Source organism: Lissotriton vulgaris, chromosome 5 (genome assembly GCF_964263255.1).
Source record: "Lissotriton vulgaris chromosome 5, aLisVul1.2, whole genome shotgun sequence".
NCBI lineage: Eukaryota > Metazoa > Chordata > Amphibia > Caudata > Salamandridae > Lissotriton > Lissotriton vulgaris.
Genome location: NC_141693.1, coordinates 1,272,671,694 through 1,272,690,640, shown reverse-complemented (window position 1 = coordinate 1,272,690,640; position 18,947 = coordinate 1,272,671,694). Strand labels below are relative to the sequence as shown.

The window sequence follows — 18,947 nt, the reverse complement described above, 5'->3', positions numbered from 1 at the left end:
TCGAGAAGGAGGCGGACGGCTGTGTCGACTCAACGGGTTCCTTCGAGCCACTGCCAGGCGTTGACTTGAGGGTCGTACCGCTCCCAGCCTTGTCTGGTCGACGCGTAGGATCGAGAACCTTCTAAACTCCGAGTCCTTTGTCTGATTCGACGGCCTTCGGCGCCGACTTCTTCGGGTCGACGACCTTGACCAGTTTCTTCGGTGTCCCAGTCTTTGGCTCGACACCCTTTAGCGACCTCACCGGGTCGATAACACTTTTTTGCTTCGTCGGTGCCGACAGTTCGGAGGTCTTCGAGCCGACCGAAGCAATACGCACTTTTGGTTTCGATTTTGCTTCCAGTGCTTTCGGTTGTGTAGACACCGATGCTTTCTCTTTCGGTTTCGATCGGTCAACCAGTGGCTCAGTAGAAATGTCCGTAGCCGGGCCATGAGGCGAGGCTGTAAAACCAAGTGTACGATCTCGGGTAAGGCCATGTGGCGATCCCTCGACCTGAGCCTTATTGAGTGTTTTGGTCTCGGCCCCCGTACCAACGGTTGGGCCTAGCTCCTCGCTCGAGCTATCTTCCACGGCCCCAAAGGCCACATCGTCGTCTCCTACCTCGTCGACGACGTCTTCATTATCGACCATCAGCGTCGTAACTGGCGTCGATCTCTGATGCAGGATCAGACAGGTTCTCTCGAACTTCCTGCTCGACTCCCTCATCCTCCTCGGTATTGAAAATGTTCACTGGGTCAGGTGCCGTCTGCTGGGCCTCCTTGCGCGCCGAAGTTGAATCGTCTTCTTGGAGCGGAAACGAGAACAAGCCATACAGCTGGCTTCATCGTGATCCGGAGACAGGCACTTGTTGCACACCGGGTGGACATCGATGTGAGGATATTTGGAGTTGTAAACAGGACATCTCTTGAACGGGCTCCGTTCCATGATGGTTCGTCGGTAAGGCCTCTGGCGTCGACCGGGCCTTCTGCGCCGAAAAGCCACACGGCTCCTCTGGGCGTCCGGCTCGGGAACCGAGCTGGAACAAGAACTGGGCACGTATCGCAAGATAATACCGACGATAACTAAAGGCCTTTTGGCCAAAAGGAAAGTTTTTTATCGATTCCGAACTTGAGTTAACAAAAATGCATCCAAACCCAATGGCGGAAAAAACAATCTGAGGATGGAGTGGATGCCCATGCACACTGTAGTCCAGGGGAGGACTCTTCCAGGACAACAATGTGCAATCATCCGGACCCAACACTAGCGGCGATCTATGCACAGATATTAATTCAGCAACCCACATGCCCCGAACATTGTATTTCACATCGATGCAAAGGTTCTAAGGGTGGACACAGTAGCATGGTGAGGACAATATTGAAATTCCACACTGGAGCAGGTGGAAGCCTTGGAGGAATGATTCTTTTAAGTCCTTCCATAAATGCTTTGATGACATGCACTCTAATGAGACAGATATTGTCTGTTCTGTACGTATGCAGCTATTGCAGCAAGATGTGAACGTATGGAAGAGTGCGCTAAATTGGAATACGGCAGATGTGGTAAATTGCAAATTATGTTTTGAACTGAAGAGTCCTGTGGATCAATTTGATTGTTATTACCGTATATCAAAAATCGCTTCCACTTTGCTGCATAGCATGCTCTCCTGGTAGGACATCTAGTCTCTTTGATAATGTTCATGCAGTCTGGCGGAAGATTAAGGTGGCCAAACTCTAAGATTTCAGGTGCCAGATCGCAAGGTTGAGATGGCTGGGATCTGGATGTCTTATCTCTCCATGGCTCTGAGTGACCAGATTAGGAGTGAGGTGTAGTTTTTGGTGAGGCACTACTGAGAGCTCCAACAGGGTTGTGAACCAGGATTGCCGAGCCCATGTGGGAGCAACTAGGATTAATGTCAGGGGCGCCTGTCTGAGCTTCCGACCCACTAATGGAATGAGTGGGAGAGGCGGAAAAGCGTAGGCAAATATTCCTCACCAATTCATCCATAGAGCACTGCCCTTGGACAATGGGTGTGGATGTCTGGATGCGAAGTTTGGGCATTTTGTGTTTAGGTTTGTAGCGAACAGATCTAGGTATGGAAGTCCCCACATTTGGAAGAATGGGAGGAGAACTTGATGGTGGAGTTCATATTCATGGATCTGTTGTCTTTGACGACTGAGCAGATCTGTAATCTGATTGTTTACTCCTGGGAGGTTTTCTGCAAGGAGAAACATTCTGTTTTTGCATGTAGTTCACTGCTGTAATGTTGTCTGTACGGATCAGGACAGCTTTGCCTACTAGATGAACTTGAAAAGCTTTGAACGCTAGGAAAATTGCTGGCAGGTCTAGATGATTTATGTGAAGCTGCTTTTGCTGCAGGCTCCACATGCCCTGAATTGTATGCGTGTGGAGATGAGCTTCCCAACCAGTGAGTGATGCGTCTGCTGTTAGCACTATCTATAGAACTGGGTCGATGAAGGGCTGCCCTTTTGAAAGGTTCTGGGTATTTCACCACTGCAGAGAGTGATGGGTGCTGCCGTCCACCAACACTAGATCCGATTTCACGGACGTGCTAAGCACTCTTGAAGGGGGCGCATATGTAGTCTTGCGTAAAGTATTATTATTATGTAAGACGCCATCATACCTAGTAATTGCATGAACACTCGAGCTGGCAATGAGTATTGAGGCTGAAACTGGCAGGATAGTCTACATGTTGCAGATTCTGGCCGGATTGGGATAGACTAAAGCCTTTGGTGCATCTATTGTGGCTCCCAGATACGCCTGTGTGTTGGATGGCTGTAGATGAGACTTGGACAGGTTCACTGTGAATCCCAGATCGTGGAGCAACTGCACTGTTTTGTGAGTGATGGAGACAGCTTTCTTGCAAGCTGGCTTTTATGAGCCAGTCGCACAAGTTACTTACCTTCGGTAACGATATATCTGTAAGAAACAGTAGTTAGTATTAGATTCCTCACCTTAGAATATCCCCAGGCGTCAGACTGGATCCGGAAACTTTTGCATAGCAGTACCCTTGCGCGTCGGTAGGCGTCGTCTGCGGCTCCGCGTACGTCGTCATTGGCGCCGGGATGACGTCGCCGGAGTACTTAAGACGCCGCCCTCGCGCGCTGAAGTCAGTTCTTATATACAGCTTTTCCGCGTCAAACGCAGAGCCATGATAAAACCCAACACTAGTGCCATGAAACTAGGGCCCTGAAAGGGGATGACCTTAACCCGAGATATTGGTTCGCAGAACGGGGAGGATGGGTGGGGCGGTAAGGAATCTAATACTAACTACTGTTTCTTACAGATATATCGTTACCGAAGGTAAGTAACTTGTGCATCTGAAAGAAATAGGTTAGTAATAGATTCCTTACCTTAGAATAGATACCCCAGCAATACCAACCCCGGTGGTGGGTCTGCGAACCAATAATCACACCAGAAAGTCCTGGAGGACGGAACGGCCTAAGAAGCCATCCCTCCGGAATTGGCTGTCCAGGCAGTAGTGTCTTGCGAACGTGTGCAGCGAGGCCCACGTAGCTGCCTGACTGATGTCCTGCAAGGGGACTCCCTGGCCCAGGACAGTAGTAGCCGCCGTGGCCCGAGTGTAAAGGGCCCTCAGCCCAACAGGAGGCTCCCTCTTAGCCAAAGAGTAGCATGCCTTGATGCACAACACGACCCACCGAGAGATGGTCCGTTTGTGCACCGCCCATCCCTTCTTAGCGCCCACGTAACCAACAAAGAGTTGGCCATCCACCCGAACTGGCATGTGCAATCCAGATAGTATGAGAGCCCACGTTTTGGGTCCAAAGGGTGGAGCCGCTCTCCCTTTTTAGAGGGATGCGGAGGCGGAAAGAAGGTGGGCAAGGTGATGGACTGCCCGATGTGGAAGGCTGTGACTACCTTGGGCAGGAAAGAGGGTCCTGTCCGCAACACAACTTTGTCCGGATAGACAGAAAGGAAAGGAGGTGATGGCAACCAGGAAAGCAGTCTTAAGCGTAAGAAGACGGAGAGGACAGTTATGAAGCGGCTCAAAAGGAGAGCACATCAGGTAAGTTAGAACCAGGTTCAAGTCCCACTGGGGCCTCACGAAAGAAATAGGGGGGAACATATGAGTGATGCCCTTCAAAAACCTATTTACAATCGGGAACTTGAACAAAGAAGGCTGATCAGGTAGCCTTAAGAAGGCGGAAAGGGCAGAAAGGTAGCCCTTGATAGTGCCCAGAGCAGAGCCCTGCTGGGCAAGAGAAAGAAGGAAGAGGAGAACCTCAGAAAGGGGGGCAGAGAGTGGATCCACAGCCTTTGCTGTGCACCATGCCACAAATCTGTTCCACCTGCAGGCGTATACCGACTTTGTGGAGGGACGCCTGGCTGCCAGAATCACATTACAAACTTCAGGAGGCAAGTCAAATGGCCTCAACTGTCGCCGCTCAATCTCCAAGCATGGAGGTGGAGACTGTACAGGTTCAGGTGGAGGACCGTCCCCTGCTGACAGAAGGTCCTCCAAAGAGGCAGACGAATCGGGGGATCGACAGACATGCTGAGTAGCTCGGGATACCAGTATCTTCGTGCCCAGTTCGGAGACACAAGGATAACTTGGGCCCGGTGGCGCCTGATCTTCTTTAGCATTTTGGGCAGAAGTGGTATAGGCGGAAAGGCGTACAACAGACCGCAGCTCCACTCGTGACAAAAAGCGTCTGCGAGCGAGTGCCGCCTTGGAAATTCCAACGCGCAGAACTGATGACAGTGCGCGTTCTCTTCTGTGGCGAATAGATCTAACCAAGGCTCTCCCCACTGCTGAAAGAGGCCTTGCACCCCGTCCGAGTTCAGACGCCATTCGTGATCCATCAGGCACCGACGGCTGAGTTCGTCCGCCCTGGCGTTCAGGGAACCTGCCAGGTGTTGAACCACTAGGGTCACGCCCTGATGTTCCAGCCACTGCCAGAGGCCACGACCCTGCCCTGTTTGTTGCAGTACCACATGGCGGTGGTGTTGTCCGTGAACACCTGCACTACACTCCCCCGGACAGAGGGGAGGAATGCCTTCAGTGCAATCCGGATCGCCCGCATCTCCAGAAGGTTGATGTGAAGCCGGGACTCCAACCGGAGACCAGAGGCCTCTGGTTTCCCTCTCTCCCTTGTGGCCCTGGAGGGACGCGTCCGTCACAACTACGTGCTACGGTTGGGGTAGGGAGAGGGATCTGCCGCTGACCCAATCGCGGTTTGTGAGCCACCACTGCAACTGTCTTTCAGTGCACTCCGAGATCAAGACATGGTCGGACAAGTTGCCCTGATGCTGGGCCCACTGAAACTTCAGGTCCCACTGCAGAGCCCGCATCCGCCACCTGGCGTGATGCACCAGAAGGATGCAGGAGGCCATCAGCCCCAGAAGCCGCAGCGTCAACCTCGGGATAAAGGCTGAAAGATCGGAATCAGAGACTGAATATCCCGAACCCGATGTTCGGGAGGATAAACCCGAAACTGCGCCGAGTTGAGAACCGCTCCGATTAAGAGGAGCTTCTGAGAGGGGCACATTGATGGAGAACCCCAGCAGGTGCATGAGGTCGGCCGTAGTCTGGAGGTGGCTGACTACTGACTGGGGCGAGCCCGCCTTCACAACCAGTCGTCGAGGTAGGGGAAGACTGAAACCCCTAACCGGCGCAGATGAGCTGCGACCACCGCCATCACTTTCGTGAACACCTGTGGGGCGCTGGTAAGGCCGATGGGGAGCACGGTAAACTGAAAGTGCTCGTGGCCTAACGTGAACCTCAGGTAACGCCGGTGGTCCGGCAGGACGGGGATGTGAAAATAAGCGTCCTGCAAGTCCAAAGCTAACATCCAGTCTCCTGGGTCCAGGGCAGCCAAGACCTGAGCCAGTGTCAGCATCTTGAACTTCTCCTTCCGGAGGAAGCCGTTGACGTTCCGCAGGTCCAAGATAGGGCGTAGGCCCCCTTTGCCCTTCTTGGGTACCAGAGAGTAGTGGGAGTATCAACCACACCATACTTCTGGCCCAGGAACACGCTCGATGGCCCCCTTGGCCAAGAGGGCCGTAACTTCCTCTTGTAGAAGTTTCAAGTGATCCCCCGACACGCGGTAGTACTACGGTGGCATGGCTGGAGGGGTCGCCTCGTAGGGGAGGGAGTGGCCCCTTCGGACGATTTGCAGCACCCACCTGTCCGATGTGACAGTGCCCCAGTGGAGGTGGTGATGGCGAACCCTGCCCCCCACTGGCATCACATGGGCCTGAAAGCACGGACTAGGAGGGTTTTTTGAGGCGGATGCTGCAGGGGCAGGTGTGGACTGGCCTCGCCGTTGTCCCCGACCGCCGACACGGCGGTTTCCACGTCCGCCACCGCGCTGGATGGTAGTCTGCGACCCGTGGCTGGCAGGACGTGTGCGGGCGCCCCTTCCTTGGCCACGAAAGGGGCAAAACGTTGCTGGCGCGGGGCTGAGAGGCCCAAGGACTTGGCCGTAGCCCTGGAGTCCTTAAATCGCTCAAGCGCATGGTCTGCCTTGTCGTCAAGGAGGCGACGGCCATCGAAGGGTGTTTTGGACATCAGCCGAAAAGTTGGCGGACCTCAACCAGGAATGGCGACGAATCGCCACCGTCTTTGTCACCGCTCTGCCCAGTGAGTCCGTGGTATCCAGCCCACACCGGATGGAATACCGCGATCCATCTAGACCCTCCGCAAGGGCTTGGATGAGTTTAGTCCGGACCTCCTCCGGACATTGTGGCAGCACGTCCGCGACCGTGTCCCACAGAGAGTGGGTGTAATGGCCCAAGAGGCATGCGGTGTTGACTGACCGCAATCCCAAACTCAGGGAGGAGAATACCTTCTTCCCGTATTGCTCATACCTCTTGGATTCCCGATCAGGGGTAGCCTCCGGGAATGCGGTCTGGGAGTTAGAGGCCTGGTTGACCAGACTCTCGGGAGTGGGGTGGGTGGACAGGAAGCAAGGGTAGCCCGGAGCAAGGCGGTGGTGCCTGGCCACGTTCCTGTCTACAGGCTGACCTGTAGCGGGCTTGGATCGAGTGTCCAGAAGAACGTCTGACACAGCCTCATTAAACGGCAGCAGAGGCTCGGCCGAGCTTGCCTGCGGTTTAAGGACCTTAGTGGGAGGTTAGTCCTCACAGCCGCGACTAGGAGCTCAAGGCCCAAGGCCTTGGCAGCCCGCGTCAGCACCACACTATAGGCAGCCCCCTCCTCCGTAGCCACGGTAGGAGGGGAGACAAAACCAGTGTTGGGCGAAGTGTCCAGACCACTGGCCTCCCCAAGCTCACCTGTCCAGTCCTGAGGAGACTGGCACGTGCCAGAGGGTCCTCAGACCCCTCCCAATCCCCCTCGTCACCCATTGCCTGGTACTCCGGTGCAAAGGATGGGGCCGGGTCGTATAAATAGAAATCTCCAAGCGGCGCCAAATACGGCGCCAAGCGGCGCCGGACCCGAATCGAGGGTAGGACCAGGGACGGCGTCGTCCTAGGACGGTGCCGGGGCGACACTCTGGGGGACGGCACCAGTGAGGTTGTAAGGTCGACCGGCGACGACCCAGGTCCGGAACCGGACCTGGCGGGTCCCTACGGTGGCGGGACCGAAGTCTCCGACGGCACTGGGGCCGAAGAACCCGTCGGCGCCGGAGCACCCGGCCTGCGTGGGGACCCAGTCGGGACCGCTGTGCCCGAAGGCACCGCGGAACCCAAAGGAGGGGTGAGCGACCTCATGGCCACGAGGAAGGCCTCGATCTACTCCGGCATCGCGTTCTGCCCAGGGACCGGCGGGTGTGGAGCAGGCCGTGACGCCCGCGGCTCCAGCGGAAACACTGGGGCGGTGTCGCCCGATGAGAGAGAGTGTGCGTGTGCGTGTGTATGTGTGCGTGTGTGTGTGTGTGTGTGCGCGTGTGTGCGTGTGTGTGTGTGCGTGTGTGTGTGTGACGCCTCTTCGACTTCTTGTGCCTCTTACCTGAGGACTTCGAGCCCGAAGAATGGTGACGACTCCCGGAGCTATGATGACTCCGACCATGTGACCGGTCCCTCGACCTCCTCGCAGACCGGGACCTCAAGCGGCGCGGGGCCGACTGCCGGAGCTCAAGTCGCTTGCGGGACCGCTCCCGTCTAGCTTTGGACGTCAGGGCCCGGCAGTCGGAGCAGGACTTGTCGTCATGGTCGGAGCCCAGACAGTGAAGGCACTGACGATCGGGGTCGGTAACCGACATCAGTCGGTTGCAGTCGACGCAGGGTTTGAACCCGGACATCCCTACCGTCGGAGTCGAGAGACTTCGAAAAAGGATCAAAAAGGATTGGAAAAGTTAGTCAAAAATTGACTAAGGGTACTACTTTTTCCGGGTCTGCGCTTGCTGACGCAGAAAAAAAAAGAACTGACGTCAGCGAGTTAGGGCGGCATCTAAGTACTCCAGCGACGTCATCCCGGCGCCAACGACAAACGCGGAGTCGCAGACGTCACCTACCGACGCGCAAGGGTACTGCTACGCAAAAGTTGCCGGATCCAGTCTGACGCCTGGGGATATTCTAAGGTAAGGAATCTAATACTAAACTGTTTGTTTCAGATGTCCAGATATGGGAAGACATGTAAGTGTTGTCTTCGAAGATGAGCTGCGACTACTTCTAAACACTGGGTGAAAACTCTGGGCGCGATAGTTACTCCAAATAGGAGCACCTTGAACTGAAAACGCTGTCCTGCTACTATGAACCTTAGGTATTTGCGATGAGCAGGATGTATTAGGATATGGAAATAGGCATCTTTTAAGCCCAGAGTGAACAGAAAGTTGCCTTTGTTGAAGGAGCGGAAGCACTTGTTGGAGAGTGACCATGTGAAAGTGGTCCGATTGAATGTATAGATTTAGTTCTCGGAGGCCTAGTATAGGCCAGGGGGAGACATCCTTCTTGGGCAGTAAGAAGTACAGGGAGTATACCCTGGTCCCTTGACGTTTTAATGGGATTGGTTCTATTACAGACAAAACAAACCGTTAGGGAAGAGTCCTAGTGAATATTTTGAGACCTAGCATGGACACATCCCCCAATTTTAACTATACTACATGTGAAATGTCCACGGGTTTATAAACAAGAGACTGCCTCAAAGAAGCCATAATCCGAAAAACCCAAAGAAACCAAAAAAATCTATATATATATATGTGATCAAACAAGTCTCCTTCAGAGTAAAGATACCCATCAGTCACCACTCGATACCACCCTAGTCATTATCTGGGCCTCCTCTTGGCATTTCCATCGTTAAACATAAATCATGAAAAAGAAGGACCTGATGACAATGTCCTACATCAAATTATGGATCACTGGATAGCTCTCTAGATGTCAGCTGGTAGTGATATGTGATGGGTGAAGAAATTGCAGTGCATAAGTTGTGTATAGAAAAGAGTGACTTAAAATTGTGTAAATTAGAGAGACATTATGTTTTATCATTTTCACTCAAATGCCCAAAGTTAAAAACAGAGCAAAATAAGGCAGTCTTACCAAATACCTGTCAGTTATTATTAGGTGGACATGTTTCGGCAATACATACGGACACTTCTATCCTTGCCTTCCTCAGGACCTTTAAATTTAATCGCTACTGCAATGTGCAACATATACACCAAAAAATGAAAACATTAAGAAAATAACTGTTTCACCTGGAATCCCAGGTGTCTAGTAATATCCTTCTGAATATGGGCTGATTGGCCACTGAAATAAATACATAGTTGTTATTATTCAGGTTTTGTTGGTTACATATCAAAGAGGTAGAAACAGAACATCAGGTGTCTACCAAGGTCGACATCCTGGTATGGCCTAAATACCATCTATATATAAGGGTTTCATCAGTGATATCATCAAGTTGAGGGTAGTGTATTGCACGTCGAAGGGAACCAGAGAAACAGTGCCGAACTGGAGTGCTTGAAAAAAACAATCTAACAATGGAGTTGATGCCCATGTGCACTATCACCGAAAGGAGGAGACACCTAACTTGTGACTGGAAAAGACTTCTTCAAACAAAAACAAAGTGCAAACATCTGGACCCAACACTAGATGGCAGGCTATGCACAGCATGTGATCTACAGCTCACATGCCTCGAACCATCATCTTCCCAAGAAGGTCCAGCTTCTTGGATTCCCTATCTTGAGGAGCTGTAGTGAAAGCGCTGCTTTTCGAAAATGAGGCTTGAACCTTCAAGCTCTCGGGTATGGTGTTGGGAGAGGAAACGTGGGTCGCCCGGTGCCGGGCAGTGGCGTTGGGCGATCATCCTATCCACAGGAGCCCAGGAAGACGTTAGTGAGGGCCTCATTGAAAAGCAGCAAGGGCTCCGAAGAGGCTATTGCCAGCTGAAGCACCTCAGTCAAGAGGTTAGTCCTGACCGCCACCATAGGGAGCTCAAGGCCCAAGGCCTCAGCCATCCTATGCAACACCACAGCGTAGGAAGCTCCCTCCTCCGTAGCCACGGTAGGGGGAGAAAGCATACGAAAGTCTGTGGAAGTATCCAGACCACTGGCATCACCCAACTCCTCTCTCCAGTCTGTATCTTCAAGCTAGTCTGCCAGAGGGTCAACCAACCCCCCCCCCCCCTCCCCCAGACCCCCTCACCCTCCTCTGGTCGCCACACAGGGCAATAAGGAACAGCAGGGAAGAACAGCGGTACATAAGTATCATCTGGTGCTGTTTCGGCTCCGTGCACTAGACGAGGGGGAGGCCAGGGTCGACTCCGGCCGGGGACGCAACCGGCGTCGGAGGCATCGTCAGAGAGATCGGCGCTGGGGAAGGCACCATGAGGTCGACCGACACGAATCCGGATCCAGGCCTGGACCCTTGGGGGCGCTGAGGCCGGAGCCGCTGGCATCGAAGGCCCAGAGCCCCACAGGGCCTGAAGTAGAATCCACAGGGACTGAAGGCGGAGCCAGGCTGCCCAGAGATGGAATGGAGAGCTTCGTAAAAGGTATGAAGCTGGGTAGGGGACTCTCCGGCACCCAGGAAGGGAGGGAAGCTCGGAGCTGTCCCAACAGGGTCTGAGGGCAGAGCTGTAGGTCAACAACCCTCCGCGTCTCACGTTGGTCGAAGGATGGGGAGAATGCGAAGAGTGACGATGCTTCTTCGCCTTCTTCTTGTGCTTCGACGATGAAGACTTCGATGAGGAATGATGGTGGTGGCTCCGCGACCGGTCCCACAACCTCCCTCTTGACTTTAACCTCGAGCCACGTGGAGCTGACTGGCGGGCCTCCGGAAGCTATCTGAACCGCTCCTGCAAAGACTTAAAGTTCATGGCCCGACAGTCGGAGCACAACTTCGGTCTGTGGTTGCGCTCCTAGCACATGAGGTGCGGATCCGTGGCAGACATCAGCTTGTGACAGGAGTCACAAGGCTTACTGCCGGTCCGACGAGGGGACGTCCCTACGTGCACCAGGAGTCGAACAACTCAAAAAAGATGTCAACAGAAGTCGAAAAAGTTCTAGTCAAAAAGTGACTAAGGGTACCGCTCTCTCCGGATCTGCACTGGCAGGCACGGAAAAAGGAAGAACTGACGTCAGCTCGCAGGGCGGCGGCTAAGTAGATCCCGCTACGTCATCCCAGCAATCACGATGTCTATGACAAACACAGAGTCGACCGACGCCACCTACCGACACGCAGGGGGTACTGGTAAGTGAAAAAATTCTCCGGATCCAGTCTGATGCCTGGGGGTAATTCTAAGGTAAGGAATCTATAACTAATAGTCTCTTTCAGATAAAGGAGCCAGTGAAGTTTCATAAGTTTCGGGATGATGTGTTCATATTTCGTCAGGCTTATGATGAAGTGTGCTGTTGAATGTAAAATGCCTTCTGGGGTGGGCAGTGGCATCTTTGAGGCCGTTAAGCAGAGCATTGAGAACATCCACATGCAAGAGACCAAGAGATTGGACAACATTTCTGAAGTGGCATTCTGGAATGATTTCACTTTCTTCAATGGAGTGAGCAGGCAACAGCCATCTTTTACTTGGCAACGTGCTCCTTGAGGGTGAGTTTACTGTACAGAATGAATCCAAGTGACTTGTCGTTTGGTGAACGGTTCGAATCTGTCCAGGTACATATCACTGAGCTAGATCTGGATTAGTTGTGGCTTGCTCTTCTGGGGCAACAGTAGGACTTCTCTCCTGGTGTATTCAGCTTCAGGTATGTTCAGGGGCCATTAATGTCTGGCTGGAGTTCAGGTACTTTTTTTTAGGCATGAGGTGTCAAAAGCAGAGGAGTCCGGATTTTGTGTAATCAGTGTATTGGTGAATTTTGATGCTGTTGTTGGTAAGCATAAACATGAATTATACTACTGCCGTCTTGCAGCCTGATCTGAAGCTGGATTGGTAGTCATGCAGGACATGATTGGCCCTGATGTTATATTGGAGTTCCGCATAGACATAAGCCTGCTGACAATTGGCTGGGGAGTAACAATCCCGTGGTTGGCAATTTCTTCTGCGCCTAATGTGGGTTTTTTCAAGAGAGGGTTACATTGGGGTTTTAGGAGAGATTCTGGAAACATGAATTGATTGATAGAGACAATTCCGATGGGGAGTAGCAGTGAGAGAGCTTCTCTTGATGGGGGGTTGATCTGATGTGACAAGCTGTGTGTGTGTTGCACGGAGAGATTTCAGTAGTGTTGGAGGAGCAGCCTTACTTCCGATTTCTTTATTGTCTGTTTAATAAGCATTTGTTGTACAGCAGGATTTCAGAGTAAGTGTTAATGTGCAATGGGGGCAGGGGTTGAGACTTTGAGACTTCAATGGAGCTCCCTGAAAGTTAAGGCGTACTTATATCGGACACCAATTTGCCTTTTCCCATCAAATACACAGAAATCGAATAAATAAGTCTGGAACTAAAAAAATTATCACTGGCATACCCTCCGCTTGGTCTGAATTTGTATTTTTGTAGTACTCATCCAGCCCAGGTGAGCACAGCAGGGAATGTCTTTGTGTATTAATTCAAGGCCAAGAGCTCTCTGCCCATACTGATGTTCATTAACTTTACTCACAACAATGATTGATGGAGTCAAAGGCATCAGCAAGGTCTTAAAAGGCAATAAACAATGTATCATCTGATTTGTGTCCAAAGTATTTTTCAATCATGATATTTAAAATCAGTCAGTGGTCTAAACTTTAAAACCCGGTTCTAAAAATCAGCCTGGTTCAAAATAGTCCTTACAAGACACAGTTTAAAAAAAAGACTTGCAGATGCTTTCACTTCTCGGCAGTTGCAATTAAAAACTAACTGATTGAAACATGTATTCTACAATTTTTACTTAATTTGAAATATACCCTGTAATCAGTGTCAGACAAATGGAATAAAAAAATTAAAACCAATAAAGCATTTTAAAAAGATGCATGGAAACCATTAGTTATTTTGAACACGGTTTCATTATAATTTTTTTAACTCATTCTGTGACGATATTCTTTTTCCCATTTCATCTTCTTGTACTGGGAGGAAAATGTCCAGCAAAGAAGAAATCGAAACCTCTACAGAACTACATTGTAATTCTCTGAAAAAAGTCACATGTGGCATGCCCAGTGTTATCCAATTCATTTTTTTTCAGAGGCCCAACTGTGTACTGTATGTACAGCTTTCTAAGTAAGGTGCACAATTACTACTTATGTGGTGATATTCACCACTTACGTTGTACCACGTTTCTTTGACCTATAAAAACTCAGGTATCATTAACAACCCTGCTCATAAAGTTATCAATTGTTTCACTTTTAGTGTAATAAGAATATCCAATAACTGCCTTCTAGTGTGGTTTGGCGTAAACATTTTACACACAGTTACCAGAATGAGTCTAAATTTGGAACCATTCACATTGAGTGTTAGGGCTCTGCTTCCATGAACAAGTTTATCTGTATGGGCAAGGAGGCATTGCATTTTGGTAGAGTAGTAGGTATACATGCAGAAAATTGTGTTTACCTTCAGGAAGTGGAGATTTCTCCAGTACTCTGTCTAGGAAGTAGACTAGTTGATATGTTTTCCAAGTGGATATATCCACCGATTTGATTGCCTCCATGTTCAGGGTGGATGCAGCCCAGAGCGCTGCCAGGGCATCTGCTGGCTTCATGAGGGAGTCTCCAGCGGAAAGGTCTGGAACAAAGGGAGGCCAGCCAGGTGTATTCAACCACCTGTCAAATTCAAAACCTGAACGAACAGCAACTTTGTCAGTGAAGGTCATTTAAGTTTTTTAAGACCCTATAGAATAACTGTGTCCAGCCAAACACAGCTTACACACTACCTTCATTCAAATTCAAAGTCCGTGCTAGATGACTAATATTTACAACTCAGTATATTACATAACTCAAGGAAAAGTATTACAGTTTTTCAAATACGAATTCATAATTTCTTATACTGTGCCTGCTCATCAGATGTAAATAAGCAGATAGTACTTATGTTGAGTGCCACATAGTTCATCTGTTTAAGCAGCTCTATCAAAAAACCGCACATGCAATCAGAACAACAACGAAGGCTTTTTGGAATTGTATTAGCTCATTTCCTTTTTGTCAGAGAATCAGAAGTGCGCACAAGATGTAGTGTGTGTGTTGATAATAGAACAGGTACGGACAACAGAGGTTTCTTACTTGTTTCAATTAACAACCAATGGGGGACATGTCAAAGCAACAAATTCACCTAGAAACATGTACTGATAACGCCAAGGGGTCTAATTTTTAGTTTGCGGTTGCAAATCTGCTGGCTTTGCCAGTACTTGATTCGAGCGAGTATGTCCCTGTCCAGCCGCACTCGTGCAATAATTTTTGTTATAGTTTGAGAAAAACGATTTCAAGGTGGACGCCATATTGTTTCTACGGGTATGCACACAGACGGGTGTTAATTTTGTCAAACAACTATTCCTTAAAGCGGGCCCAATAATCGTAATTATTATACTGGTACTTACTCTAGACAGTCCACCACATGTTGACGCTTTCTATTTTTGAGAGGAGCCAGTCAGTTAAACAATTACATACTCATTTAAAAAACATAGTTATAGCGTGTCCAGACCATTCTCACTGCCTCATTGTTATTTTACCGGGGGTGGGGTTGGGGGTGGGTAGCTTGGTCGATAAGATTGGGGGTGTGTGAGGTTCAGACTTCCCAACAGTCACGTTGAAATATCTTGCTATAACACATTGTATGAGAAACAGGACACGTGGTGGGCTTAAGGAGAAGTCGAAAGAGAGGAGGATTGTTTGAGACAATTAAAAAACAAAAACATTTCAAGGGAGAGGGAGAGAGAAAAAAATGGCAAGTGAAATCTGACAGACGCTTTAAGATGCCTAGCACGAAAATAAAATAAAAGGAACTGTAAATATCTGGAAAGAGGTGGGCGTTAATCCGACTGTGAAATTGATAAACAGAAGTATAGACTGCCTCTAACAGCTTAAGTAAAAACTGCTGCACTACAGGAGCCTCCTTTTCAGGAAAGATAACCATGGGGACAAATTGGACCAAAGGACAAGTTACTTACCTTCAGTAACGCCTTATCTGGTAGAGACATGATCTAGCTGCAGATTCCTCACCATTGAATTTTAAAGGCTTCAGACAAGATCCGGAAGATTTTTCTTCGAGCAATACCCTCGCGTGCCAGTAGGTGGCGTCAGTCAGCTCTGTGAGACGTCCTTGTCAGCTCTGTTACTGTGATGTCAGCGTCGCCTATATAGGGGTCACCTCGACGTCAGTTACTTTGCATGACTTTCCACACCAGGAGGGCAGAACCATGAAGTGCACTGACATAGGTTTGTTTGTGAACAACTATGACCCTTAAAGGGTTGAATGTCCAGGCATTAGTCCTTAGTGAACGTTTGCAGAGACACCCATGTTGCTGTCTAACAAATGTTGAGGATTGAGACATCACGTTGCAATGCCGAGGTAGCAGCCTTAGCTCTGGTAGAATGAGCCCTTAAGCCTTTAGGAGACTGCTTTTGAGCAGAGCATAGCTGACTTTGATGCAAAGGACAACTCAAGAGATCGTCCTTTTATGTACCGCATGACCCTTCTTCGCTTCCATGGACCCCACAAAGAGTTAGTCATTAGTCATCCACCGGGACCTCTTTTGTGCAGTCAAGGTAGAATAGTAACGCTCTTGACACCGTCAATCATGACAACCTCCTAGTCATTATGGAGCACAGAATTGGCCTCTCTGGTCAGGTGCTGCATTGGTTCTCGTCCTTCCTCCAGCTCAGGTCCCAAAGAGTTCAGGCGATCCACTCACTCTCACAGCCATCCCCAGTCACCATGGGGGTTCCCCAAGGGTCTTCTTTATCTCCCATTCTCTTCAATGTGTTCCTGCAACCATTAGCTATTGTACTAAAATCCATGGACATTTGCTTCCATATGTATGCAGACGACACCCAACTCTACCTGAAAATGTAATCCCCAGATAACATCACTTCACTCAACTCCCCCCTACTGATTACTCAAAACTGGTTAACTGAGAACCACCTCCTGCTAAACACAGAATTCCTCCTTATTTCTCCCCCGAAACACACTTCTAAACCCCACCCTCTGGATGAACCAACTCAGTGCCTTCAACTCCTCCCCCCGCATTATTGACTCAGCTAAATCTCTAGGAATCACCCTGGACAAGCATCTGAATATGAAGACTCATATTAGCAATGTGGGCAAGGGAGCTAACCACCTTCGGAGGACACTCAGGAATCTCAAACTTTTCCTACCTCAAGCAGATTTCAAGCAAGTGGTCCAAGCTCTTGTTTTGCTGAGGCTTGACTATGGAAGTGCCATGCTTTGTGGCCTCCCCAAATATACTTTGGCCCTCTACAGGCATCATTGATCGCGGCAGCCAGATTAGTTACAGGCACCAAGCGGAATGCCCACATCTCCCAGGTCTTAAAATCTCTAAACTGGCTGCCCTTTGAAGCTAGAATTCAACTAAAGATTGCCTGCCTATCGCACACAGCCTCCACTTCAAAACCCCCAACGATCTAGCGCAAAAGCTTGAACTATCAGAAGGGGGTAGACTGTCTAGTAGTGCTAATTCCCTTCTCTTGAAACCTCAGATCTTCCGCAATCTTCGTAGAATCTCTTCCAAGGTTGCTTTCAAACGGGAAGTAAAAAGATTTCCCAGGAATAAGTATTTACCTTAATAAGCTGTCCGACTGTCAGCTCTAATCGCATTGGACATACTGCAGAATTTGTTGTTAATCTTGTATATTAATATTGTACTTGCTCCCCTAGTGTCATTATATTTAATCGACTAGCCTATTCTTCGCACATCCCAGGTTTGTAAACTATCTGTTATGTGAGCCTTATTTGATTCCCCATTTGACTCATGTACTGAACTGTAACCTTCCTTTCCTTCAAATTGTTAAGCGCTCCGATATCCTTCGGGATTAAGTTCGGGCTATATGAAACTTTATAAATAAAAATAAAATAAAATAAAAAAAATCTTATTGGGGTCCAGATGGTGGAGTCGCCCCTCTTCTTTAGAGGGATGTGGAGGAGCGTAGAAAGTGCACAGGGTGACAGATTTCCCAGAATGGAATGGTGTAGCCCCTTTTGTTAAGAAAGAGGCGATGGTGCAAAGCACCAACGTGTCAGGGAAGATAGTCAGGTAAGGAGGCTTGGGTGACAGAGCCTGCAATTCGCTCACCCTCCTGGCAGATGTTATCGCCACTAAAAAATGCTATTTTGATGATAAGCAGCCAGTGGCGGCAGCTGTGTAAGGGTTGGAATGGAGCACACATCAGGAACTGAGAACCAAATTAAGGTCCCAATGAGGCATGATGAAAAGGGCAAGTGGAAACATATGGACAAGCCCCTTGAGCAATGTATTTACAATAGGGGATTTAAATAGAGAGGGTTGGTCTGGAAGCCTCAAAAAGGCAGACATGGTCAAAATAACATTGCAAACTTCAGTAGGAAGGTTGAATGGCATGAACTGCCGCCGCTCCATCTGCACACAAGAAGGAGTAGAGTTGACCCCCCTGTTGCTCTGACAGAAGATCCTCCCGAAGGGGCAGTCTGATCGTAGGATCGATGCTCAATTGAAGAAGCTAAGGATACCAGACTCTCCGTGCCCAGTCCTGAGAAACAAGATTGACTTGGACCTCGGTGCTCCTGATCTTCTTGAGCACTCTGGGCAGGAGGGGTATGGGCAGAAAGGGGTACAGGAGGTCTGAGCTCAACTTGGGACGAAAAGTGTCAGTGGTGCCGCCTTGGAAACTCCAACGCATTACACTGCTGTCATTGAGAGTTCTTGATGGAAGCGAAAAGATCTAACCAAGGCTTTTCCCACTGCAGAAAGAGACCTTGTGCCACCTCCAGATGGAGATGCCATTCGTGATCCACTAGGCATCAATGGCATTTTTCGTCCACCCCGGTTTAGAGAACGTGCCAGGTGTGGAACCACAGGGATATGCCCTGCTGTTGTAGCCATGTCCAGAGATGCAGGGCCTCTTGACAAAGGGTCCACAACCCCACCCGCTCCGTTTGTTGCGGTATCACATGGCACTAATGTTGTGAGTGAACACTGGAGCCAGCTTTCCATTTATTGAAGGAAAAAAGGCTTTCAATGCCAAACGAATCGCTCAGACCTCCAGCAAGTTGTTTTGGAGTCCAAATTCTGCTAGAGACCGGAGTCCTCTGATCTCAACCTCTCCCAGATGGCAGTCCCATTCCAGGAGTGACTGTACGATCTGGTTCCGGATGGGAGAGGGGTGTGCTCTGACCCAACTGCGGTTGGTCAGCCACCACCGCAGGGCCTGTGCAGTACTGAGAGATCTGAACAATGTCTGAGAGATTCCCTTGATGCTGCATCCACTGGAACTTAAAGTCCCACTGCAGAGCCTGCATATGCCATCTGACATGAGTCACAAGCAGGATGCAGGTCATGAGACACAGCAGCCTCAGAGTCCGTCTCATCAAATCCAGGATAGAGGCTGAAACATAGTTATCATAACCTGAATATTCTGGACTCATCATTCGGGAGGATAAGCCAGAAACTGCAGTGTCCAGAACAGCTCAGATGA

General features: G+C 49.7%; 1 protein-coding gene across 1 annotated transcript in view; it reads right to left on the bottom strand.

The window, feature by feature from the left end:
• Positions 1-18,947, bottom strand: part of RNPEP (arginyl aminopeptidase) — a 345,377-nt gene that overhangs the window by 77,602 nt on the left and 248,828 nt on the right. Inside the window, exon 9 of the mRNA XM_086923117.1 lies at positions 13,882-14,106. Within this exon, the coding sequence (XP_086779243.1) occupies positions 13,882-14,106 (225 nt within the window). The remainder of the gene's footprint in view (positions 1-13,881; positions 14,107-18,947) is intronic.